The 27,528-nt window shown below is 37.9% G+C and overlaps 1 protein-coding gene across 1 annotated transcript in view; it reads left to right on the plus strand.

Annotated features, from left to right (window-relative positions):
* OTOG (otogelin) overlaps nucleotides 1-27,528 on the plus strand; it is a 114,454-nt gene that overhangs the window by 69,752 nt on the left and 17,174 nt on the right. Inside the window, exons 33-43 of the mRNA XM_054826090.1 lie at nucleotides 1,872-2,150; nucleotides 11,670-11,787; nucleotides 12,484-12,563; nucleotides 12,964-16,817; nucleotides 17,441-17,609; nucleotides 18,500-18,636; nucleotides 20,167-20,256; nucleotides 20,639-20,822; nucleotides 23,589-23,809; nucleotides 24,720-24,858; nucleotides 26,995-27,189. Of these exons, the coding sequence (XP_054682065.1) occupies nucleotides 1,872-2,150; nucleotides 11,670-11,787; nucleotides 12,484-12,563; nucleotides 12,964-16,817; nucleotides 17,441-17,609; nucleotides 18,500-18,636; nucleotides 20,167-20,256; nucleotides 20,639-20,822; nucleotides 23,589-23,809; nucleotides 24,720-24,858; nucleotides 26,995-27,189 (5,466 nt within the window). The remainder of the gene's footprint in view (nucleotides 1-1,871; nucleotides 2,151-11,669; nucleotides 11,788-12,483; nucleotides 12,564-12,963; nucleotides 16,818-17,440; nucleotides 17,610-18,499; nucleotides 18,637-20,166; nucleotides 20,257-20,638; nucleotides 20,823-23,588; nucleotides 23,810-24,719; nucleotides 24,859-26,994; nucleotides 27,190-27,528) is intronic.

Raw genomic sequence — 27,528 nt, forward strand, 5'->3', positions numbered from 1 at the left:
CAGATATGTGTTGTTCCCCCCACCTTTCCTCTGGCAGAACTGAGACCTGGGAAAGAATGGGAGAGAGATGATGCAAGAAGAGTACTGCCTAGTTCACTCACTTTGCCACCATCGTTTGTTGTCTGCCCACTTGTACAGAGATGCCCACTGCCACTAACCTGAGCTGTGTAAGGGTGTATGCTGCAAATGTGTCTCCTTCAGGTCCCAACTTTAGTTTCCACTGAAGGAATGTGTTGCTTATTCAGCAGATGAAAGAAGTTTTGCACACCTTCAGACAGGTGGAGAAAGCTTACAAGAATATATTCAGCACTTTGAGATATTGATTAAATGCTAGAGTTGTCTGCATACATAATTTTAATGCCGACAGAGCATTTAATGCCCTCTTGAGTCTCAGTACAGTTTTACTGCCCAGAGTCCCCTGAATTAGCTCTTTGGACAGCCTGAAGGTGGCTGTCTTTGTGTAATCAAAGAAGAGATATGGGTCAGTTGAAAAAATGACAAGCATTTGATTAGTAATACTGCTGTCTGTAGAACTGACACAAGAACTCATGTAACAGAATATCCAGAGCCAGATTTCTTTTATTAGTCATAGTTTTGAGACACTTGTACATTGCGTTCAATTTAGGTTTGGAAAGGGAAGGTCAGTTCTATTCCCATATAAAAATCTCTCGCTCAGAATTTAACCTGGCAAATTGAATTTGTGCCTTACAGTCCAATTTGAGCAAATGGCATTTCATCGTTTGGCCATGGAGGAGTTTATATAATTAATAGGATATTTTTCATATCCACGTCTTCATTTATATATCTGCATTCTTGGTTCTTTGGTACGTCAGAAAAATGGACATGTTTCATCAGTTTCAGACAAATGGTAGACAGTGGAAAGTTTTGAGCATTGATGTACTGATTGGCTATATGGCAGGTATTATAAATCACACTGTCATTATTTATCAAATAGCTACTTGCTACAGACAATAAAAAGATATTCACAAATGCCACTATGTTTTTCAGATCAATTGAAGTTTTTATGCTCAGAAAACAAGTTGGTCTTCCAGAAGTGTTGTACCAGAATAGGATAGTATATCTGTTTAATAGAGATCATTTGTTTTCTATGCATTCATTTTTTCAAGAAATGCTACCCAGGCCTGGAGGGTTAGTTGATTTTACAGTAGTTTAATGACTGTTTTCAAGAGAATAGCAGAGTTTACAGCAAAGTAGAATGAAGTAATTCTGTAAGCAACAGATGCCAGTAACAGGCTCAAGATCTGCCACTCTGCAATTGGTTGTACAGAGGCTTGCTTGAAATCAGCAGTACTGTTTTCAGTTTAAGGTATCATGTGGGTACATTTGTCAGAAAACAGACTTTGTTGTTACCATTCTTAAGGGAAGGGCTAGAGAGCTAACCGCTTAGAAATTAAGACATAAAGGTGTAAGCTGAATGCAAAATGCATTTTTGTAAATTATTTTTAATGAAAGGCTGAGCTCTTAAGCTATAAATTCCTGATGGCAAATGTCACTTGTAAAGCTAGTTAGATGAAATTTAAATTTTTATTAAGTAAATGGCTTAGTGAAGGCTGTAAACTGAAGTTCTGCTTGAATGCAGGGCTATATTCCTTTATCCTGCTTTAGGCAAATGTCTTAATCTGCTTGTATTCCTGTTGAATTCTGTAAGGTATAACTAAATAACCATCAGAATCTACCACTCTGGAATCCACATATAGTATATTTTCTTAGCAGATTCAGGCTATTTATACTCATAAGGCCAAACTTAGTTTTCATTGCACATGCTGCTAGTATCAGTAGTAGTACATCAGAATGATTTTAGTTTATTATGCATATATCAGCAAGTAAATGATTCTGTGTGTTTTTTTCAGATTCCAACTTGATTTCATTCGAAACAGCTGAGAGACCAAACTATTTTCTTCAGCTAGCCTCTAATAATACTCTTGTTCTTTCTAAATGGGAAAAAAGAGAAGCATTTCACAACAGATCTACATTTGTTATTCACAAGAATACATGGCTTTCAGGATACAGTTCCTTTGAGTCATTTGCAAAACCAGGATACTTCATCCACATTTCAGCCTCTTCAGTTGAGCTTCTGAAGTACCATCATTCAGAGGAGTTCAGACTGTCGACCCTTTTTAAACTTGTAGGTAGGTAATTAAAGTTGTATTTTATGAACAGCAGTTTGCTCCCTGTGAAAATATAGGCTAAACAGAATTGATATTTTCAGAGGTGATGAGATTGCTTACTTCTCCCCTATGTCACTGGGAGCTGTGACACACAGGCTCCAAATCTTCTTCCTTGAGCTTTGTAGTGAGGATGAGATTCTGTTTTCTTGTCAAAAGCCATTAAATAGCCTAATACACTACTTTGCTATATTTGCCAACTGATTTTGGAAATACATAGCCTAGTGTATAGTTTCTGGGCAATACATGCTTTGTAGGTGGTGAGGAAATTCTTAAGGAGTAGAAAATTGATGCTGATGAATAATGGATTCATGAAGAGAATAGAAAAGAACTGAATGCATCTCTAATAGCAAAGGTCTGTGGATAACATTTTCTCCTCCTTTCACTGCTGCCAAGAGAGAGTTTTCTGTACAGTGCATTCTCATTGCAAGCTTTGTGGCCTCCTCAGAGGTCATGCCATCCAGTGCTAAGGACATTGCCTGTAAATGTGCCCAAGTGGAGAACAGTGACGCGTGGCGTTCCTCAGGGGTCGGTACTGGGACCGTCACTGTTCAACATCTTTGTCGGTGACATGGACAATGGGATCAAGTGCACCCTCAGCAAGTTTGCCAACGACACCAAGCTGTGTGGTGTGGTCGACACGCTGGAGGGAAGGGATGCCATCCAGAGGGACCTTGACAGGCTGGAGAGGTGGGCCTGTGCGAACCGCATGAAGTTCAACAAGGCCAAGCACAAGGTCCTGCATGTGGGTCGGTGCAATCCCAAGCGTGACTATAGGCTGGGCGAGGAATGGATTGAAGGCAGCCCCAAGGAGAAGGACTTGGGGGTATTGATTGATGAGAAGCTCAACATGAGCCGGCAGTGTTGTGCTTGCAGCCCAGAAAGCCAACCGTGTCCTGGGCTGCATCAAAAGAGGTGTGACCAGCAGGTCGAGGGAGGTGATCCTGCCCCTCTACTCAGCTCTTGTGAGACCCCACCTGGAGTACTGCGTCCAGCTCTGGGGGCCCCAGTACAGGAGAGACATGGAGCTGTTGGAGGGAGTCCAGAGGAGGGCCACGAAGCTGATCAGAGGGCTGGAGCACCTCTCCTGTGAGGACAGGCTGAGAGAGTTGGGATTGTTCAGCCTGGAGAAAAGGCAGCTCTGGGGAGATCTAATTGGGGCTTATCAGTACTTAAATGGGGCCTACAGGAGAGATGGTGAGGGACTGTTTATGAGGGAGTGTAGTGACAGGACAAGGGGTAGAGGGTTCAAGCTGAAGGAGGGTCGATTTAGATGAGATGTTAGAAAAATTCTTTACTGTTAAGAGTGGTGAGACACTGGAACAGGTTGCCCAGAGAGGTTGTGGAGGCCCCATCCCTGGAAGTGTTCAAGGCCAGGTTGGATGAGGCTTTGGGCAACGTGGTCTAGTGGAGGGTGTCCCTGCCCATGGCATGGAGGTTGGAACTTAGATGATCTCTGAGGTCCCTTCCAACCCTAACCATTCTATGATTCTATGATTCTAGATTACACCTCTCAAACCTTGTGTTTCTGCTGAAAAACACCTTGACCTTTATCCACGCACCCACTCACAGAGGCTCTGCCTTTTGGGATGTTATCCCCTAGTGTTTCAGGCATCGTCTAAGTGGAGATATATGCCTCTTCTTGCTGACCTAGATGTCTGTTTCTCTAATGTTTCTTGGACAGCTACAGCTCTTGCATGCACAACGTAGACTGCTGTGAGAGTGTTTCTACCTACTTGAGAGATTCCCATTCCTGTAATAGTGAAATAGAAATGTGGGAGACATTCTTAGGACCCTTCGTAGGAGCTGGATCCAGAAGTTGCTCCTACAAGAACTAATGACAAAAACCACACATGAAAAAAATCACTAATCAGTCAAGCTCGCTCTTTTTTAGATTAGCAAGGAAAAGAAATAATAACGGTTTTCACATATTCTTGGGAACCATGCACTGAAATGAAGACGGCCTTATGGGTCAAGAACAAGATGCAAGAGTTATACTGGCCTATAAAATAAAGCAAAGCAGATTATTCGTGAAACCACCATTTGCTTTAGTGTCTGCTTGTCTTGATAAATCAGATACATCAATCACATTCATATGACTTTATTTATGAACTTTAGTGACAACTACTACTTGCGGAAACCACTGGACAATTTTATACACTCTGTGGTGTATAAAATTCCAAAATCACTACAAGTGTTTCTGTTCTAAAGCTTTTTATTGTGCTGTAATTTTAAATGCATTAGTAATTCGTTTATTGGGGTAGCAGAAGTATTTTAATAGGTATTCTTGGCAATACTCTTTTTTAAAATCAGTTCTTCATTCTGTGAAACTGAAATTTGTTTTACAAGCAAAGAAAGAAAATGAAATGTAACAAATGAAGCATGGCCTGGCCATGTTTTATGGTGACCGTTTTGAATCACAGCACAGACAAATTTGAAGCAGGCGCTGACTTCTGTGACAGAAGAGGCCAACTGTACGCCTGGTGGAGCTTCTTGTTATCAAAACATTGAATTAAAGTGTTAATGGTGGCATTGTGAATCTGCCGATGTTTTGCAGTGCATTATGCTGACAGCCTAATGCAGCTGTTGACTGGCACACTCCAACTTCAGAAAAAATGACAGATTTTGTCATTGCCAAATGCCTGTTGCCTCTTGACAAATGCTTGTAATCACAGAGCTGTTGAGGTTTTTGAACAGCAGAATTACAGAGCTAATGATATTACCAGGATGTTCATACAGCATTTCAAGCAAGGAACTTTTTTTGGACATAACAAAAATATCTCCTTAGTCTTTTATCTTTGAGGGATGAATGAAGAAGGTTAAAACATGTTCCAATTCTCAGTGGTCATCCATTAACACAGAGTGGTATGTCTTTTCAAGTGTGAAGTCTTTACCCTCCAGTCATTATACCAAAAAATCCTATCTATGCCAATGGAAAACTAAAACAATTTACTTCAGCAAGTGGGATCAGATCAAATGATCAAGAGGCATTTCATTAATCACCACATCCGAGGGCTTGGGTTTCAGAGTTTTATAAGCAGAGAAACATAGAGCTTGAATCTTTCTCCAGTGTACCTTCACAAGGGCCAGCCTGCTGATGTAGGGTAATTACATGGTCTAAAAATACAGCAGCATTTGTTTAAGTTAATGGAAAAGTTACACCAGCTCCAGAGTGCACAGGCAAAAGTGTATTGAGTTTCCTGCTGACTATTGTAAATGCTTTGCATATTAGATCAGAAACTCTTGAACCGGGAACAGCTATTCCTGCAGAATCAGAGGATAAATATTGGGAGCAGAATAATAGGCCCAGTAAATCCCCTTGGCCAGAAAGTTCCTCATGAGACTTCTTCGTGCTCTGTGACGCACGTTCAAAAGGAAGAATTTTAAACGACCTGATGACCACAGCAATAGATACATGTTTGTTTAAAGTCAGCTGACGAGTCACTTTTTCCAGTTTCATAGCAATAAATATTGTCACATTGAAATACTTTGACTATAAATTGCACAGATATGATGGGCTAACACTGCAAAGTATTTTCCATGAGAAGTCACTTCAGCTTTTAAATTTGGTTATCTTCATTACACTTAGGTTTGTCTGCTGTCCTGTTCCCACAAACGTTTGAGGGTTTGAGTTGATAACTGAATTTGAATATCTAGAGTATACTTACTCAAAAGAAAATACATTTTGCATTCTATGCAGGAATTTTTACCACCAATGGATCAGTATGCATTCAGTCAAAAGAAGGAATACACTTAGTCTTACCAGATGGACAAGCACAGAGGTGTCATGTAAGAGCGATCAATTCACATTTGAAATTGTTGGGAAATTAGTGGATGTAGGGAACTGATGATCTTTTTATGGATATAGATGCAGTTTTCTTACCCTTTTTTAAAATAATATGCTCAAGCTAGTTACCTTTTACCTTTCATAGAATTATCATAATATGCTTTACCTTGTTAAGATCAGTTAATTTTATATATATTATAAAAAATGTGACTTGCCCTATATAAATTCTGCAGCAGAGCTCTTAATAATGTTAGTTATGTGCTCTAACAGCTAACTTGCTCTAAATATAAGGCCTGTCTTAGAATTTTCAGCTAAAATCTCAAGATGCACTAAGTATATGCACACTGCACAGAGGTGTCTATCAATGTTTAAGTTTGATACAGGGCATTTTTGGTCGCTTTTAATATTTGTATCTTAATTAACTAAAACATATTCAGAAATAGAGTACAAAACTGAAAATTACATTTATTTTAATTGAAAACATTTTTTTACAGAAGCATCTTGCATCTTAAGTAGTATCGTTGACTATTTTAACTTCAACTTCCTTTTATCCATTTCCATTAGCAGAATTAATTTTCTAGAACATCCTGTTTTACTTATAATGAATTACTCTTAAGTTTAATTTGAGCTCATATGCTTTGTCAGTCTAAAAGATCATGACATTGGGCCTGGGACAGGATAATGCTGAGCAACCGTTGTTGTACCTGCAAATCCCGGGTATGTCACTGAACACATCTGCTCAGCAGCTCTTGGAATCAGGCTGGTGTTACTGTAGAATTCATAGGATCATAGAAGCATTTTAGTTGGAAAAGACCTTTAAGATCATCAAGTATAACCAAGTCTTCCCTTTTTATACCACAAACACAAACATTTGACCTCCTATTCTTGACTGAATAAATAGGAGGAGATTAAATAGTTATGTTAACAAGATTATATTCCTGTATTTGAGAGGTAGATAATTATACTTTGCTTGCAATGATGTTTTGGCTGGGCACAAAGTTCAATTTTTCCGGTGATGTTTGCTTACATTTCTCATTGCAGAAACTTGAAAGTCATGGGCAGAGTTTGTTAGTAGTTTGTATGTGTTAAGTAGGTAGATAGGATTTCATGTTCCTAAACTTGTAACTGAGGAGATAGGCAATCTACGTTACTAAGCAGAGTTTTGCTGCATTATAAATAGAACTAACTCTAAAGCAAATTTTGTTCCTGCTAGATTTTTTTAAATCTTTGGGAAAAGTAGAAAAACAAAAAAAGTGTCAGGTAAGAATGAAAATCCAAATACTTTTTTTTTTTTCATTATTTTTAAAACTTTTATTTTAAATATAACCTTTTATTAAAATTAGAACATTTCAAGTTTTAGTTTTTTGGGGGTTTTTTTAAAGTAAATGGCCATTTTTTGAGCAAAACTTGAAATTATCCATGATATGCAGATTCTGACAATGGCAAATTTTGTCTCTGAGGTAAAAGCATAGGAAAAAAATGCAGGATGGACTTGTGAACAGTAGGAATTGTCAACACACAATAAACTGCCCAAGGAACTAAGAACGGTGATTCTGACTCAACAGAACACCACAGTCTACCAGTGATAAAAAATTAAAATTCTTCATTAAATGGTAGCAACTGTTCCGATTACCACAAAATTATTTTTGAAAGCCACAAAGAATTAAAATCATAAGGTACAGGGAACAAAACACTTTTCTGATGTCCAAGCCAGTGAGAGAACAATGGAGTTGGGGAATATCTTTTAATACATTGTCTTTGGCAACGTGTATACCTGCATTCATACAAAAGCTTTCTGCAGTACTGTAACATGTCAATATGCTCAGCTCCTGTTAGGTAAAAGAACTGTGGGCTCAGCTGGCAAGTGACTGTCATCCAGGGCATAATTTACCATTTTGTGAAGGATTTGCTGTGTCACCAAACAGAAGACAAATGCTGGTAGATTTCACCAGGAGACACATGGTTATTTTCAAATGCCATGACAAATCCTTTTGAGGAACACATGCCTGATAGAAGAAGCTTGACTCATTGTCTGTAAATTGTGTATCATTCTTTTGTTGTGAGTGAACTGCACTGTTGCACAGAGTACAGTAAGCTCGTATTACTGGTTGCTGGAGGGGGAATTTAGATATTAAAAAAATGGGAAGCATGTGGTGGAGGTGGCTGGTTAGCATCCTGGCTCACAAAAAGCATTCGTGCCACGACACTGGTGAAATCAACAGTTTCTGAGCTGTGGTAGTTTCTGTCATGGGGGTAGCAGTATTGTGGTAATAATAAAGCTGAGGTTGGTCTGGCATGGAAGTTAATATCTAAAATCAATACAGAGGGTGAAAGGAATATTTCCTTCAGTTTAGGGAGAGGGATGCTTCAATGGCTTTAAAGCGCTTTGTTAGTGCTTTTCCTTATACCCTAATGATTGTGGGTATTGGGGTCATAGTTAATATGATGTATGTACTAAAAAGAGACCAAATCTATTATTTTAGCTCGGTATAGGAATACTTTATTGTTTTCTTGGCTTAGTCTTCACGTTAGTTCAGAACACAGCTCTGTGTGTCTGTTTCTCCTCCCCTTCATTTTCTGTCTAATCTCTATTTAATCTAAACTTTATAAGAGGAGCTGCATCTCATGGGTTTTTTCACAGTGGCTTGCACAGTCAATCAGCTAGGTCCTTGGGCTGCTTAAGCATTCCAGAAATGATACTGCTAATAGTGAAAACTTTAAATATGATGAGTGACTTAACTGACTTTGTCCTAATGCTGGAAATGCATTTTCCTATACTTCATAATAAAGCACAGATTTCACTATATCTGATGGTTTTACTGAGACGTACTGAAAACTTTTGAGATACTGGAAACCAATTCATGCAATATATTAAACTCTTGCTGTGGTGATTTGGTCTGTTCTTTTATGTAATTTATACACTAAAAAACCTAATACAGCTTGGTCCAGCGTAGTCAGTTCTTTAGAATCCATTCACTGGAAAATTAAATGTCCATTGGTTCTACAGCTCTTCTTGAAAACATTTTTTATGACTGGGTTCATGAATCCATCTGTTGTCTGTACTTCCTTCTGCAAAAGTAGAGACAAAATTTGCAGACAAGCATGCCTTTGTTCGTTCTTGACTGAAAGTGGTGTTTATGAACCACTCAGCAAATGCTATGCCTTTATGTAGAAATTCGCCCTATTTCCTACCAACACGTGCAACACCAGCATACTCTGTGAAGTTAATCTGTAGGAAAGCTTGAGGGAAGCGTGGCAATCATTTCATGAAAGTCTAAGTTTGTTTGGAAAATGGGAGATGGTATGTTAATCCCAGTGCTTGGAAGTGTTAATTCACAATCACTGTTCTGCTAAACTGAGAACCTAACATTCTTCGGCGAGTGACAGTGTGTGTTCTGCAAAGCTTATGCCTTTATTGTGGTTGAAACAACTTCTGTGATTAATGGTGAGGTTTGTGGCAAGAGTTAAAAGTTACGGATCTGTGTCTGTACTTAATCTAAGGTAGTCTGATAAATGAGATTTCCTAGATTCCACTTGGATATACTGTTATTGCTGGTTATTACTACTGTTGGTGATTGCCTGTGCCAACAGGTCTCTGATACATTCTGTCTTTTTATCATATATCTTCTCCTTTTGTCCTTAAACCTTACCACTCTGACCTGTAAGTGCTTACAAAACCCCATACATGTCAGCAAAATGTATGGAAATAATTCCCTTCCTCCATTAGATTTAAACAACTTAAGTTGGTTTCACTAGAAAGGGTCACAGAAGAATTCAGAGATGTGTGCTTAGCTTTTTATGGGAATGTAACTTTATAAATGCATTTGTTACTGTCATTAAGATTCATGTTTTGAAAAGCAGTGACATGTCCTTGGATAGAGTGGCATGTAAAAAGGATAACACTAGATGGCAACATACACACTTTTTTGTCTGAGTTTGATTTATACTTTTAATTTAAGATAATTATTTGTATTAAAAAAGAAGACATTAATGGTTAATAGCGGCAGAGATATAATTACCTGTAAGTGCTGATGTCCCTAAATTGCAGGAAGAACAATTTCTTAGGATCTTCATGGAAAAATTTCATGTCTCCAAGAAGATGTAAAAGAGCTACTCTCTGTATCTCCCTCAAGCAAAACTTAAAAGCAAAAAGACCTCAAAAGACCAAAAATGGAAACTTTTTCTGAGTAGTAAGCATTTTCTTTCTGGTCTTTAATGTAAATATTGTTTAAGAGCAGCTACTCTTCATAGGCTCTGAATAACATAGCTCTAAGATCAGGTTTACCAATCTAGAGGGGACCCATATGTCATTATGTTGCTCTTCACTAGGCATAAATGTAAGGGAAGTGTCACTGCTGTGCCTTGACTGCTGCAGGTAGGAACTAGGGTGGGCTGTCGTAGTTCAGGTACTGAAGTCCAGATATATTGCCTAAGTCATGCAGGCATTGGAAGAGCCACTGGGCTAATCTGGCATTGTGTGGGAAACTGTTCTGCATGCAGGTGGGGCAGGGTTGTAGTGAAAAAGAAAGCACGATGCTGCATTTGAACAGGCAAGGGCATGTCACCCACATGATGATTGCCACAAATTTGTTTCAGATTTAACAGTCCATTTCTTCTTTAATTTTGTGAAGTTGCTGCATAATTTAATAAGCACTGGAAGCATAGCTGATCCTTATTTCTGTTTATTCTCACTTTGAAGTTCAACTCTTCCTCTATCTGAATTTGTACTTTTTCAAGCAAGTGAACTTGAAGTCTTTCAATAAACACTGTCTGCATAGATACTCTGAAGGCACTTTGGGTTTTGCGGTGGGGTTCCTTGTTGGTTGGTTGGTTGTTGTTTTTTTTTTTTTAATTTGCCAGTGTTTCATTATTGGTACTGTTTTGTCTGGTGAAGTGTATGTATGGAGTTAAATTTTGCAAGACTACACGTCTCATCTTGTCTGAGTGCTTTGTTCATTGTAGGAGCAGTTAGAATTTCAGATTCAAAATATTTTGAGGTTTGAATTAATTTCTCTTGGAGTGGCTATCTTACACTGCTTTTGAGAAGATCAACTGTTAAGATATGTTGCTTTAAAGAGCCTAAATTGGCATAATTTCTGCTTACCTTATTTGGAATGGTGTTTGTTTTGGCTTTTAAAAGCCTGCAGTTGTATCATACAAATTATATACACCTTTGTGCTATATCAGTAAATTTTACACATGAAGTAAACTGTTTTGATACATTATGTTATAAAGAGTATCAGTATATCCAACTGGTGCTTTTTATTTTGATTCTAATAGCAATAATTGTACTGAATCAACATAATCTTAATTTTGCATTTTGTTTGAATAACCAAACGTGTAGTTTCATTGTTGATACAGTTAAAAACCAACAGCTCTAACTTGCTGGCTTTATTTTCAAGTGATTGTAATATGCAGTAAATGTGGCTAATTCAATGTCATGTTTTATACTATAAAGAGTAAAACATGCTGCAGAGCCAGCACTCTTTGATATACTCTGCGTAAACATAAACTGTTTTCCTATGTTGTAAAGACCTTAGCAGTTAAAAAAAAATTACCAATTTTATTTGTAGAGAAAACAGGTAGAAACAGTAGGAGATTTAGAGCTGCAGTAAACTTAAAGCATGCCTCTTAGTGATATGTATCTGTGTGTTTCTAGAAAGATATGAGAATAATAGATCTTGACTGCTTTTCAGATGTCAAATTTAAAGTTCTATCCCGTTCTGCATGTGAATGGCATTATGATACCTGTACGAGCCCTTGTTTCAAGACATGCAGGGACCCTTTGGGAAAAAGCTGTCAGGCAGTACCAAAGTAAGTATCTGTATTTTTATGGAAAAGTATGTAATTTGGATAGAATATTTATGCAGCATAGTAAGAATATGAGGGACCAGATGTAGGCTCAGTATAGCAGGACTGTGTTCTTACATGAGGAGGTAAGCAAAGGGGGAAAAGAAATAGAGTAAAACCTGCTGTGGCAGCTATGTAAAAGTGACATTTCAGTTGTTAGGTAAGTATTGTCAGAGGAATGACTAGTATATTTTTAACTTATAAGCTGAGGGGGTATTATAGACTATTAATAAAGAGAAGTGATTACAAGTTTGTGTCCAATAGTTGTGCCCCTACTTTTTATGGCATTGCAACAGCCGTATCTGTCCTTCCTTGCCTTTTCCTTCCAATGGGAATTTGTGTTAAGTCTGGTAAAACTGGCATTTGGATTTTGGTGTGCAAAAACATTTGGCATTTCTTAAGCAATAGCGTTCACTATTGAACCTGCAACCATTCATTTCAAAGGCTGAGTATCACGGAGTTCATGCTTTAGTTTAGATCTGAGTGAGAGTGGAAGCTGTGGCAATGAGATTTTGAAGGAATACACTGAGGTAATGAGATTAGATAGAACAAGACTGTCTACTTAAAACTATGTTATAAACAAACTGTGTTTTCCTAAAATTAAATGCTCAATCCAGAAGATACTGTTCAACTACTTAATACTCCTTGTTTTTCTTTCAGAGTGGAAGGATGCATCCCTGTCTGTCCTCTCAATATGTTGCTGGATGAAATCACTCAAAGATGCGTGTATTTTGAAGACTGTATGTTTGAAAAAATATATATATTATGTATGGTACTTAGCTTATTAATTTCTTAGGTCTTTAGTCAAATTTTCAAATATTGGTAATTAAATTTATGTAACTATCACCTTAGTTACATGAATCTTGAGCTCACTGAATGTACATTTTATTTAAAATAATTCCACTCCTCAAAAATCTGAGCCAAATTTTAAACTAAGAAAGATGTTCTTTTTTCATAAAGCATTTCAGTAACATTAGATGTGAAGCAAATGATTTAATGAAATTATTTTTTAGTTTAACAGTTTAAAGGCTGTTGAAAAGCTCAGGATTATGTGAGTTAACATAACTTTCTTCTAGCTCTGCTACCTTTGTGACTATAATCATAAATTTCAGACTACTATTTATTTGTGTCTGATTTCAGGCATTGAACCTGCAGATGATAGTCCACCTTTGCCACCCAGCATTCAAACACCAGCAGTTTCACACCTAACATCAAGTACAAGTTTGGCAGTGATCAGTGAAGTGGTAAGTTTGTTTCCTATACCTGAAGCGAAAGACATGGAAACAACACTTGCTTCAAAATTGCAACTCACTGCAACCACAGGAAAAACTGAATTTTCAGCTGTTACATCTAATACAACACTTCCAACCATAACTTTATCATCAAATATTTCTTCACAGTCAACCAGAATTACATCTGGCAGAAGCACTACAGCAATGTCTGGGACAACAAAATCTAATATAAGCTTGTCTTCTCCTGTTGACATTTCTCCATTGTTTCTATCTACTGTCAGTTCAGAAACTTCCACAAAGATACAACCAATCAGTAGTGGTTCCACTAAACTATTGAGGGCTACAGAGCCTCAGACAGTAACTGCTACACATGCAGTGACTACAAGCACAGAATCAGAAAGCAAACCAATTTCTACTTTTATTTTTACTGGGACACCACTTATACTTGCAACAACAGAATTTCCAGTCAAAACTAAAATGATGGAAATAGCAGAAATAGCCACAAGAACACTTCCCACAAAAGAAGCACAAGTAAAACCGGAAAGTCTTACAACATTTACACCCAGTTCATTTGAATCAATAACAGAAAAAACTACTGCGTATCTGCCCCAGTTTTCCACGTCACCACCTCTGGGCACATCTTCATATACACCACCACTAAACATAACAGGAACTTCAGAAGGGACAAAAGTAAGCATAGGACAGTCTTTTACCCGAGTAGCTAATGTTACATCAACATCATTTTCTCCTGTGATCACTACTTTGTTAAAACCAGTGTCTTCAGCAACAACAAAAGCAGCAATTGTTTTAACTGAACAAAGCACTAAGACTACATTTTCACCAACATCCACACCACCTATTTCATTAGGAAAGGCAGTTACGGAACCTCCTATTGAAATGGTTCAACACCTGACTGGTACTGCAGAGGTACCTTTCACTACAACTCTAGGTCCAAAGACAACAACTCTGCAAACTCAAGACAGATCATCAGAAACAACTTTGTTATCATTTACAACTCATGAAAAGGAACCTCCCAAAACAACATCTCATGTGGAGCATACTTCAAGTTCCTTTTTCCCTCCACATTCACTACATCCTAGTTCTACAACTGAAAAATTCGTCACTCTTTCTACAAAAAGACCTTCAGTGTCTGTTCCTACTCCTGCTTCTTCAGCTTCAGGTGAATTAAAAAAAACATTTAAAACTGTTTCAACTACAGACTATCCCTCACATATTGTTCTAAACACAACAGAGTTTCTGACTACATTATACACTAAATATCCTGTTGTGGCTGAGACTGTCAGAGTGACACCTTTGTCTGTCAAGGTAATATCCAAAATAACATCCCCTTTTGAGTTAGCAGCAAAGTCAACTTTGTTTTCTGGAAAAACATCTACTGAATACAAGTCAACTCTGGTTTCAAGTACGGTGAAGACAAGCACAACAGGATATTCAGGTAGTGTTACTTCATCAGCAGTGAAAACCTCTGTCTCATCAAAAGAAACCACCACAGTTCCTTTCATAGCTACAGAAAGAGAGTCAGCTCAAAGAACATCCGTCACTGGATCTCCATTTACTCTCCTTAGTGCAACTGAAATGACATTGTTGACAACACAGCCTGATAAATCACAGGTAGAAAGAACTGCTAGCATCTCTACTCGAAAGCCATCTGCTTTCTCTTCTTCACCATTGAGTTCTCTAATCTCCTTAAACATTTCTCTTCCTTCACTACCCTCATATGGAAAAGAAGCATCACTGACAGCTCTCAGTCCTGTGCATACACCCCATGAAACGATCTCTTTATATGCAAGAACAACTACAGCAAAATCTGTTTTACCAACAGAAAAGACCTCTCCAGTCCTGACTTTCTCTACTTTATCCACTATAACAGAACAATCGAGTCCAATAACAACAATATCACATGGCAAATCGCCAGGCAAAGCCATTTTAGATATCACTTATGCCACATTTTCCCCATCCTCTGAATTCAGCAGTCAGCTCATAACAACCAAAAAAGTAATGACAGCCAAAGAACAATCAACTCTATCCCCTTTTGTTGTACTTCCAGTTACAAAGGCTTCCTACGCTTTCTCCACCTCTCAGTATCTAGCAGATAAATTGGTTTCTTCACCTTCTTTAACACAAACAATACCGGAAGTGACAACCACACCAAAGTATCCATTAGAGACTAAAATAGTTTCTACAGCATTGAAATCTACAGTCCAAAGTATAACAGGTACAGTAAAACTTACAACAGTTACAGCTCAGCCATCCTTTCCTCCATCTTCAGTAGGCCCCTTCTCTCGGCACACATCTTCAGGAGATAAATCTTCAAAAGAGACCACAAAGACCGTGGCTATACCATATTTTTCTACTCAGAAGGCTATGGAACTTGGTCATCAGACTTCTGAGCCTTCGTTGACAAGCAAAAGCAGTACCCCAATTTACCAGTATCCTGCAGAAACTCTAACAAAATCCACTGGTCAGCCACAACGTATCTTTAGCACAGCTGAAGCTACAGTAGAATTGACTTCCTCATATCCCTTAATCACTTCACTACCTGAAGGCATTCATTCAAGTGTATTACCTACCTCAGTAGGTCCTACACAAGTTATTTTACCAACTGAAAAAGAGTTGCATTTAACTGATTCAGTCACACAGCCATATGTATCAAGAACTTCCTCTGGTTTGCAGTCTACAGTCCCAACTAGAACAACAGCTGACTTGATTTTTGGCACCAGAATTCTCCCTTCCTCACCAGAAGTGCTTGCAGCTTCCTCTTCTTTAGCAACAGTTAAAAAAGAAACACTGCCTTCATTTTCCACACAAAAGGCAGGTACTGGTCTAAAATTCACATGGCTGGCCTCATTTACTGAATCACTTGATTCAAGTCAAACACTTGAAACAACTACAGTTTCACCAGAATCTGGGTCAACCTCTTCATCGGTTTTGTTACCAGAAACAGCAGAAATTCCCATCGTGATGGGGAGTGGGCCATCCGCATTAACAGGCAAAAGCAGTACAGAGAAAGCTGCACTGTTGCCTAAGCAAGTCACGCTTTCAACTACCCCCTACAGTCCCACGTTTCCAGCAAGTACAGTGTTGTCGACTATGGCCCATTCATCAACTGCAGCTTCAGCCTCTTCAATGATAAGCAGTACTGGGCAAAACTTTAGTATTGTGTCAGCAGTGCCAGATAAAGCAGAAGCAGTAACAGAATCTATCACAAGCTCTGTGAAGCCCACCTATTTTTCTGTTACTTCAGAAGCAAAAGGAGCCATGTCCCTTGATACAGTAAAATCTGAAGAGCTGGAATTAACAACAGAAGTCCAAGTCATCCATACTCAAGGTGCTACTGCTACCCCAGAAACACCTCAGACATTTTACTCTCCATATTTCACAACCACAACTGCAATTCCTTCTAATGTAAGTGTATCAGTACTGTCTGCTATACGTTCCTCCTCTGAACCAAAACCTTTTTCTTCTATAGCTGCGTCATCATTCAGTCCTACTCAAACTTCAAAACTCAAAATGTCATCTGATGTGCAAACACCTTCTGTGAGTTCACTGCTAATGATATCTGACCATCCAAATGACACAACAGCTCCACCAGCTTCCTCATTTGCCTATTTATCTACCAAACCTCTTTATGGCTTGACTACAACATTTTCTGAGGGACAAGCAACAGCTGAAGCCATGTCAGGAGTCACAGCATCAGCTTTTATGCTGCCTAGAGAAACAGCAACATTTCAGACTTGTACAGTGAGTAACTATAAATATTTATCTGTTTGGTTTTGAATATGTCTTGGTTACTTCTATGCACTGATAAAAAAATTGTGAGCCATACTTTGATCTTTAGGATTTAAAATATCTGTATCAAACAGGGAGCCCTACTATTTTCTCAATTATATCTTAACTTTGGATGATTTCATTGCGCCTAATGGTTTTCTTAAGTCCTATAATACAGTGGTTTGGGCCTCAGTTTTCTGAGTGTGACTGTTACAAGAATGCTTTTTTGGCAAAATATGATGCTTCATATTGTTCAATGGCAGTTTTTTGTTACGATGCCCTCCTTAAAGTATGTCTTTCCAGATTATTATTCCTACTTGTGCCTTTCCATGCTTTTCCTTCTCAACTTCTTTTAATGTAAAGTTAAAAATTCAATAATGCTGTTCTCCGCTTTACAACAGGGCAGCAGTTTTAAACTGTCCTCAGTACGGTTGGGTTTTCAAAGGTGCTCGTTACATGTAGCTTCCATCATGGGGATTCATAAATATTCTGTACCTGAAGAATGTGAGCCCTTTTTTTTGAGCAAATACTCTTCAATATTGTGATACTAGCTTGGTAAGAATGGTAACCTATGTCTTTTATTAAATATGCCTTAGCCAATCACAGAGAATGAGTGTGTAAAATATATTTGCTTGGATGGACAACTGATCCAAGTTAATAAGTCACAGAACTGCCCATACAATGCAACTCAACCCAGCTGTGGAGTTCTAGGATTTGCTACTCAAACGAATGGTGACAAATGCTGCCCAAAGTGGGAATGTGCATGTAAGTTTTAATTATGCAGTACTTTTGAAGTTAATTTAAGTAACAATTTAACACATATGTAAGAAGGCTAAGAACAGACTTTTATACCATGGCGTAGAAATAGAAGATGCATATTGTATGGGTGACTCATTGTCTAATGCAATTTATAATTCCAGTTCTACATCCAGGGAAATTAAATCAAGATGCTCCTTTAATGTAGGATAGTCCTTTTCAACCCAGCTTTAGGTATCTGCAGTGGACCTGTCTAGATCTGACTTAGACCCATCTTGTCTCCTGTCTATTCAGAGGAACATGTAGTCAATATAGTCCGTGGATTTTTTTAGTTCATCTTATATGTACTTCAGGATGAGAAGATTCCCTAGACTCTGTTAACTAGCTCTTTTTAACAGCTTGGGGACTCTGGAAGCATAGCTGTACATAGTCACTCCCATCAATTGCCTAGAATTGGACAGGAAGAATCCAAATCTTAAAGAAAATTCAATTTAGTCCATAATAGCAAAGAAAGGATGCAGAGATAAGCAATGGAAATTTCTGCTTATGCTCAGTTCTGAATAACTAGGAGTAGAACTCCAAGCCCTTGGAACATGAAAGCTTTAACAATAAGACTAGGAAGAAGGAAACTTTCCATGTGAGCTCCTGCCTTAGGAACAAGACTAGAAGGGAACTAAGGATCCAGCATGATTGTCCCACTGAAATGTGCAGGATTTGACTCTGCTGTCCGTTTACAGAGATGCGACAGTATCAAATATAGCTGAAAATATGTGCACATATATGAAACTCTAGTAAGCTAATCTTATAAAAATTATTGTTTTATCTTCATATTTTGTAATATTTACAGAAAATCTAAAATAAGTTAGAAAAAAATATGTAATTTATTTTTATTTTCTTAGGTCGTTGCACAATTTTCTCTGATCTGAGCATTGTAACCTATGATGGAAATCATTTGGCTTTATTCAAAGAAGCATCCTACGTTGTTAGTCAAACTCGAGATGAAACTATAACCGTCCATGTCCTCGACTGTAGAATGGTAACTAGCTGTTATCAGCTAACAAATGATGTTCAGTACTGCTAATAAGGTGGATCTTAAAAGGAAGGGCATAGTAATACTGCATAGTTGTGGTTAATTATTCACTTTCTCTAATATCTATGAATTGTTATTCTACTTTACAACACTTATGAATTGTATAGCACTTTATCACCTGCCTGTATATGCGTAGTTCCTTCCAAGAAATTTGCACAGGAAACACCAAGCTTCGGAGCCATAAAAGACTGTAGGATTGTCAGACTAAATTAGACCACCTTGTGCATTCCAAGTCTCTGACAGTGGCAAATACTTGTTTCAGAGAGGGAAGAGAGAAACTGTAATGGCTATCCTGCCAAATGAGTAGTGTAGATTGCCTTTATGTCATGAAGAGTTAATTTATTGTGAGCCTTTACAAAAACCTTTAAACTCCAGTCTCTTCTATGAAAGCTAGGTAATTTTGATGTCCATATAAATGTCCATCACAAAGTTTACTCCCGAGCAGTACCTTATGGAAGTTAATTCCAGAAGCTCAATATAATTGATATGAAAAAGGAGATCTGTTTATGATTTTCAGATTTCATAGAATCATAGAATGGTTTGGGTTGGAAGGGACCTCAAAGATCATCTAGTTCCAAACCCCCTGCCATGGGCAGGGACACCCTCCACTAGACCACGTTGCCCAAAGCCTCATCCAACCTGGTCTTAAACACTTCCAGGGATGGGGCCTCCACAACCTCTCTGGGCAACCTGTTCCAGTGCCTCACCACCCTCACAGTAAAGAATTTCTTTCTAACATCTCATCTAAATCGACCCTCCTTTAGCTTGAACCCATTACCCCTTGTCCTGTCACTACACTCCCTCATAAACAGTCCCTCACCATCTTTCCTGTAGGCCCCCTTCAGGTACTGGAAAGCTGCAACTAGATCTCCCCGGAGGCTTCTCTTCTCAAGGCTGAACAATCCCAACTCCCTCAACCTGTCCTCATGGGAGAGGTGCTCCAGCCCTCTGATCAACTTTGTGGCCCTCCTCTGGGCTCTCTCCAACAGAGAGGGGTTTTTGTAGTATTCAGTGCTTTCTGTTTTGTTCAGCACCTTGTAATTCGGGAAGCATGGATGCATTTCTGAAACATTACTTCTGTACTGTTCATATATCATATAGATGCATCATTCCCAGTCTCATTCTTGCTCACCTTCAGATATGTAGTTCATGTTTTTCGGTGTCCAAGCAGCTAGTCCATTGTAGTTTTTTTCCTCTGAAAACCTTTATTTCTGTTGTAATTTCAAGATCAGGTGACACAACACAGTTGCTGAACACAATGAGATTATAATATATTGTTTGTTTATTTTGCAAGAATGCTATCCAGATGAACCTTGTAGTGCAGACTTAAAATTACAATTGGCAGCAGTTTTCCTCTCTTAAAAATATACCCCCCCAAAATCCTTAATATCCCAGTACCTACAACCAATAAGCAGCTAACATACAAAGATTTTGCACATCATGACTATGGTTGATGTATTTTTGCTTTCTCCACAGAGTAATTCAAATTCAACTTCTTTGTGCCTGGCAATGTTGAATTTAACCTATTTATCGAACCAAATTATTATCAATCGGTTAAGTAGAAAAGTAAGTATTTTGAAGGTTAGTTTTTCTTTGCCTTTTAGATAGCATCTTACTTCTGTATCCAGCTGCCTCCTTATGTGGATACTGAAGATTAGAGTAGGACACAATAAGTAACATAATTCATTGTTTCAGCTTTGTAATTTAGTAAACTGCTTGTAAATTCAAAGAGTAAAACTGTGATACAAGGACAGTTAATGAGGTAAATTGCAGAGCAAGACACATAAACTGTTAGTCTCTTTAGTACCTATATTATCTTTGTGGAGGTGGGCCTGACTGCTTTTGAAATTAGTTATGAGTTAGACTCCTAAGCTGTCAAGAATCCGGCCTTAGTTCTTCTACCTACAGCACTTGATACCTGACATTTAACCTCTTTTCTCTATTTTAGATAACAGTAAATTCAAGATTTGCTTGGCCTCCTGTTAGAAAATACGGATACAAAGTCGAGGATTCAGGCTTCAAGTATGCAGTTGAGACCCCAACAAAAATGAGAATTCAGTGGTTTCACCACACAGGCGTGATGATTATTGAGTTTAATAGTACCAGAGAACCAAGAGCTTTGGGACTTTGTGGTAAGTATAGGGTAGTGCAAGAAATAAAGGCATTCAAATGCTTTGTTAGGGAGGCATATTTTCCTCCCCAACAGAGTTATTGCAGATCTTTGAAAAGTTTAAGATACTATTAAAATTAAATTATTATTAATTTTGTTAATTGTTGAAATTATGTTTGATACCAATTCATGTAATCACTTTTTACCCATAGAGTTGCTTCTGACTGTAACCTGTTTAAATCACAGGCATGATTGCTGTAACCAAACCCAAATAAAGTCAGACATAAATCCATGATGTCAAATAAGGTCATTTACAGATTTAGTGTTTGATATCCATCTGATAGGAAATGATATGTGCTATTTTCAGTTTCTAAAGGTCAGAATTCACAGGAAATGTTAACTTGAGAGAACTAATCTTAATTTATCTGTTGGAGGAAATAGTTCAGAGGGAATTTCTTAATAGTAATGGGTTAAATAACTGTAATGTTGCACTCTGTTAGGTCTGCTCAATAGTTTCACGTAGTTTCTTTCTTTCTAAAAACATAGCCTCAACTAAGTTGTTGGTGCTGTAGCTTTTGCAAGCATGTATTTGTTGTTGTAAATCCCTACTGTGACACCTGAATCTGTAAATTTATCTGCTGTAAATTGGAGCTGGAAACCAGGGTTACAGAGTTCATATAATTACAGTGGATATCTTTCCAGTTTCAGAAAGGGCAAATGCCTGTAGCTCAGTATCAAATACCAGTGATAACTAGTCCAGTTCCAAGTCCTGCAGACAGTAATGCGCTTCTAGCAAAGGAAGAGAGTTTGAATTTACTGCCATTTTGAAATTGGATTATTATCTGTAGTTTGCCCTAACTTTTGTATTCAGTATCATTCTTGCTCTGTTTGACTAATTGTTATTGTAATTAGGTTAAACAGAAACAAGAAAGTAAAGACTGTAATTTTTAGTAAGCTTGATTGAAGTTATCCTGAAAGTCTCTTTTGCCTTTACCTGTTTGGTTAGCGTGATGGGGAGAACTGGGAACATTATGTTCCTGGTTTACAAGGCACTTTAACTAGATGACAACACATTTCTGTGGATGGTGTTCCAAGTACTTCTTCACAGAATGTGCTGTATTTTTCTGATATTCATCTGATTGGGATTTTCTGCATAAGTCTGCCTGCACAGTGCTGTGTGATGTGACTTACCAGAGCCTGCTTTAAATGAGCTGGTTGTGCTGCATCTTTTCAGGGTAGATTAGTCTCCCCTGATCTCCTTGAGCTTTCTCAGATGTCTTCTGGCTGAACTGCAGTATTGGTAGATCCTGATTTCTCAGCTTCATGGAAATGACAAAACTGAAGGCACCGTTAATTTTGTAGCACAAGCATCCCTTGGAAGGATTTGTGTCAGAGACAAGAGTGTCTTTTGAAGTGGAAGGATCAGGCAAACATGGCAACTGGTGAAGAGCTGGTGTGGGAGATGAGGAATGTGTGAAGGGAACACGGACATCTCTATAGCAAAACCAGTGAAAGAGAGTACAAGCATGTCAGTTTTAGCTGCAACCAGATCCCGCAAAGCCAAATGTGAAACCTTAGTTTTGCTGTGTTAAATCTCCTTGTCAGTGTGTAAGAGAAGTGGAAGAAAATATCCCAGGCACGACAGCAATCCTTTGAAGTCTCTCAGAACCACCAAGTACTTCCTATTTCTGTTGCATAGACTCACAACCTCAAAGAGTTCAACCAGAAACATACTTGGTTGAATAATTGTTAGAGTATCAAAAGCTGCTTTACTCTCTGATTCCTGTTGCTGTGTCACTGATTGTCAATGGCTTGCTCTTGTCGTCAAGAATTGGTGAAAAAATGGTAAATCAGACAAGTTCTCTAGAAAAGGGTTAAATCTACAAATAGTTTTTGAACAGAGAAAGATTTAGAATTGCCATGCCAGCTTGTGGAGACATCAGAAAAAACATTCTAGAAGTCTGATACAAAAGTATCAGGAATTGTGATTAGGAAGAAAGAATGGGGGACTGATCCATCATTCTACTTTTTTGTACCTGCTGGCTGTTAAAGGACCTTCCAGAGGAGACTACTGTAATACTTGGATGTTCTGTGTTGATCAAAGTCACTCTCCATGTGTAACATTGCTTCCTTTGCTCCAAAGTGTTTCAAAATTCCCATCTACCTTAGTTTAAACAGAAACAAAATATGATGTTGCCTTTTGAGAAGTAAATACAGAAAAGTTTTTTTTTTTTCCTGCTGAGGGGTAATATAAGTATACCTGGAAGTGCCAAAAGCTGCACTTTTATGGTGCAGCTTAAGCCAATAGATGCTTAAGACTGCTCAGAAGCATAGGTAGAATAGTACAGTATTTCTGAAGTACAGTATCAGATAAGCATCTTGGCATTTTATGGGAGTTCCCTTTTATGCTAATATTTACATTTTCATTTGTTGCTATACATGGAGGTGCTTTGTAACCTTTTTTAAAATACATTTTTAGTGCTTGTGCAACTGAGGGGTGAAGCTTGTGTGCCGTAGCTGGGCTTTCTGAACAGCTCTTTGATATGCAATAGATTTCCTTTCACCCATCTTAATTCATAGATGCATCTTTACTTTTGCTTTGCTTAATTTGTCTGAATTTTGTGTATTTTGATCTACCAGAGACTTTCCACATCTGTTGTGGGTTGTGATACTGTCATGTTGTGCAAGGTTTTTAAAAGCTATTTACTTGTTTGAATATGCCACTTCAAACATACTTCAGAATGAGCCATGTGGTGTTAACCCGCTCTTTTCTTCTGGTAATACACAGGTTTTTGTGATAGAAGCTCAGAAAATGACCTGATGCTACCCAACAGGACAGTTTTAAGCAAAAGTGATGCCCCATCGACTTTTATAGACAGCTGGCAAGTGCCAGACACGTTAAAGTATGTTGGAGAAGACAGGCATCAGGAAACTAATTGTTCAGTCATGGACTGCTCAGAGTGCTTAAGACTGGTGTTGAACCAGACCTTCAGCAGCTGTCATCCTTATGTATGTTAACTATTTCGGAAGCTTACATTTTGAGAGAAATGCAGTTCTGATATTATTTTGTATTCCTGATAATTTCATTAATGTGAAACTATATGTAACCACATCTGTGCAATGAGATATGTACTTTTTTGTATCTACACTTAACAAGGTAAAAATAATTGAAGAGCATGGCAGCTTGATAGGAGAGTTGCAATAAGCAACTAACACTTTCAGAATTTATAATATATCTCTGTTAGTTTTAACTAATTTATGCCATCTAATTTATAAAGCAGTCCCAGCTAATTCAACTGTATCAATATAATGTAGAGCAAAGTAAAATAAAAGTTTTAGGATATAATTAATCCTTAAGTGTTCAGTAATTTAACAAGTTCCAAATCACAGTAGGTAACCTGAGAGCCTGCATTCTCAAAGGCTCTAGAGACAAGGAGTTCCAGCTTAGATGAGAGGGTAGAACAGACCATTTAAAGCAAACCTAAAGCAACTAACAGAATCACAGTGTGCAAATAATGTATTTGTGCTCATATGAGTACATTTACCATTACATACTTCTGTATATTGTTGAATTTGATGAAGAGGAGGTCAAAAATAGACAAAAACTAAGAGGTAAGGAAGAACAAAGAACAATCAGTAATTATGCCTTCTATTGCAAAAACTTTATTATCTCTTGCCTTGGCACTTACAAGAGATGAAACTGAGGAATATAAAAATGTCTTCTATTTTTTCAAGATTCAGGAAGCCTTACTTTTAAATACTAGTATAGTCTCTTTGTACACCAACGAAGGCTGGTGGCCTCTTGCTTACTGTGAACCAAAAACATTTGGCATCATTGTTTGTAGTGGATATTTAAAATGGTCAGTTTCCTACCTAGCATGGTCTCTATGAAGGTGCAATTTTTTTTTTTCTTTATTAGGTTCCACCTGAGCTATTCTGTAATATATGGGTTCAAGACACTGAGTACATTCGAAATCCATGCATTTCGCTAGCTGTCTATGTGGCAATGTGCAACAAATTTAATATTTGTATAGAATGGAGGAGCTCTGATTACTGCCGTAAGTATTCTGCATGTATGTGTACCTCTAGAGTTCACAGGGACAAAATTTGCTTAATGTAAGTGTTACTGTAAGTTGAAAATACCAGCGCTCTTTGAGTCCTCGCATACTTCGGAAGTCATTATTGAGGTAATAAATTCAGTATTTTTTATGATACAATTCAAAGAAGTGTGCAAAAGGAATTGGGGTCATTATAGCCATTTCACAGATGGAAAAGCTAAGTTAAAGAACTTTACTCAGTAGTCTACCTCTGGCTTATAGTGTACTTAACTGTAGAAGTGAAATCTTCTCACTTGCAATGTAGTGTTCATTTCTCTTTAGCCACTTTCCACTGATAAAACCAAAACACAATAGAATTGGTTGAGGAAAGGAGGAAACCACATAAAGTTCTGTGGTACTTTGAATTGGTGATGTCTGCTTGATGCTCCAGAAAGCTGTGTCTTTGGAGAAAGGATTAGAGAAATGAAACACCTTTGAGATTAGATGCGAAATAAGGAGTAAAACCTGAGAGCTAGAGTATTCTGGCAGAAGACATCTCCCATAGCAACATACTACAATGTAAGGACAGATGGGATCTATAGTTGTCAGTAGAGTAAATAGACAATTTGGTTACAGCATCTTTTTGTGCTGTCAGTGATTGCCTAGGAAAAGCCCTATTGAAGGGATAACATAGGGAGGTCTGTGCTTTCAGTGCTTGAAAAGGGAAAGACTTATTGACAAAGCATGATCCCCAAAATTAAAAGAACTCACTGTACATAGAAATCATAAGTGATGTCTTTTTTTGAAGTGATTTAAGGTGCGTACGTGTGTACAGGCTTCATGCAGGCATGTTGTAATGCCCTGCAAATAATAGTGATGGAGTCTAAAGCTTAAACACAGTCAATTTAAAAAAAATTCTTCAGTTTGTGTGGATTTCACTAGCAAATATTTAAACTGTTTAAAAAGAGATCTTACAAACTCTATCTGTAAATACAGTTAGGTATTCCATCCATCTTGAAGGGACACATCACTCTCTTTTATGCCACAGTGACCTCTGGTGGTGCACGCCTAGCAAGGGAGAACCATGGAGTCGCACCTGGGTTTTGTGGTCAAAGTGTTGATAGTGCTGTAGACTGATTTTTAAAAGCCCGAGTTCCTCTATTTACAGGGGTCTAATAGATATTTCCTGTGGGGCATTATGGCCATTTTTAGTAGTGAGGAGCTGAATAACATCAGCCTCCTCTCCCAGTTAATTTTTAAAGTCTAAACTGGAACCTTTCTCATTTTTGAGCAGACAGTCCCTTTGTGAACTGGATTTTGTCTCAATCCCATGATTCCAGATGGTGTTGCTGTAGGATTTAGGTAACATTACATGATGAGGATCATATATTTTGGTAGTTCACAGAACCACACTGTTGGCATTTGTAGTCATTCTCTGTTTGCCATATTTATGCAGCTTTAATCACTGTTTTGACCCAATGAAAGATCATGTTAGGTTTTCCACAGCAAAAGTTAAATCAAAATGAGATGCTTTTTTCGTCTATTCCTGCATGCACCCATAATATGCCAATGAATTTACATTAGTATATAAAGAATGTTAAATTTACCTGTGTTCATTGACTTAACACACACATACAAGATAGTGATTAATGTGGATATCTATTAAATATAGTAATGAGCTCATCCCATTCTTTATTATTCCATGTAAAACAATGGTGAATTTGCCTTTACATTTATATTTTTGTAATTGACAAAGCTTTGCCCTTTAGTAATCGCTGCATTTTCTTTAGCCGCTGCAAAGTATTCAGAATGATTCAGAACACTGTATGATGAATCTGTGTGGTACTTGCACATGTTTTTGAAATTTAAATTACTTTGTGTCAACACTGTTACATGGTTTGATATCTCTACTGCCAAATGCAAACTGAAGCCTGATGAAAACGTTACTATGAGAAGAAGAGAAGTAAAACTCTCGCAACTTCCTTTTATTTGAATTGGTCATGTAGAAGTTAACTGGTGTATCAGTGGTTTAGATTGGTAGATCTTACTGAGTTGGCAAGCACAGGAATTTGACAAGACGACAATAATGTCTTCTCTTAGGTACTGCCTCATGTGATTACAACTTTAAAATGAGTGCTTTGTTTATTTCCATCCTAGCCTTTCTATGCTCTGAAAACTTCTCCTATCAGGCTTGTATAGCAGCCTGTGAGGTTGCTGATAGTTGTCAGAATAACGAGGTTGATTCTCTGGACTCAGACTCCTGCTCAGTGTTGACAGAAGGCTGTGTCTGTGCTGATGGGACCATCCTTCATCGAGCTCACACTGCTGTCTGTATTCCTGAAGAAAAATGTGGTATGTTTGGATGTGATTTTCTTCTTTATTATCTGCAAATTGGTGGTCACATACTTCATTAGTAGTAAGTCAAGTTCTGGCCTGGTGTTGTGCAGGTTCTGCATATGTCATTCAGTTGAGGACTCTAGGTATTCAGTAAAAGTTAACTACAGGTGAGCAAGCAGGGAATGTCCCTCTGACATGCAATTTTGCTCACCTTCTCTCAGCTGGAGGATCCTCTTCAAAATGGAATATTTTGCTTATGTTTATCCATTCTAGTATTCTAAGTATGTTAGTGTTGGCCTCCTTTTCACCCAGCCCTTTGCCAAGGAGTCCAACCTATTGATACTAAACAGCATT

This window comes from Grus americana, chromosome 5 (assembly GCF_028858705.1).
Source record: "Grus americana isolate bGruAme1 chromosome 5, bGruAme1.mat, whole genome shotgun sequence".
Lineage (NCBI taxonomy): Eukaryota > Metazoa > Chordata > Aves > Gruiformes > Gruidae > Grus > Grus americana.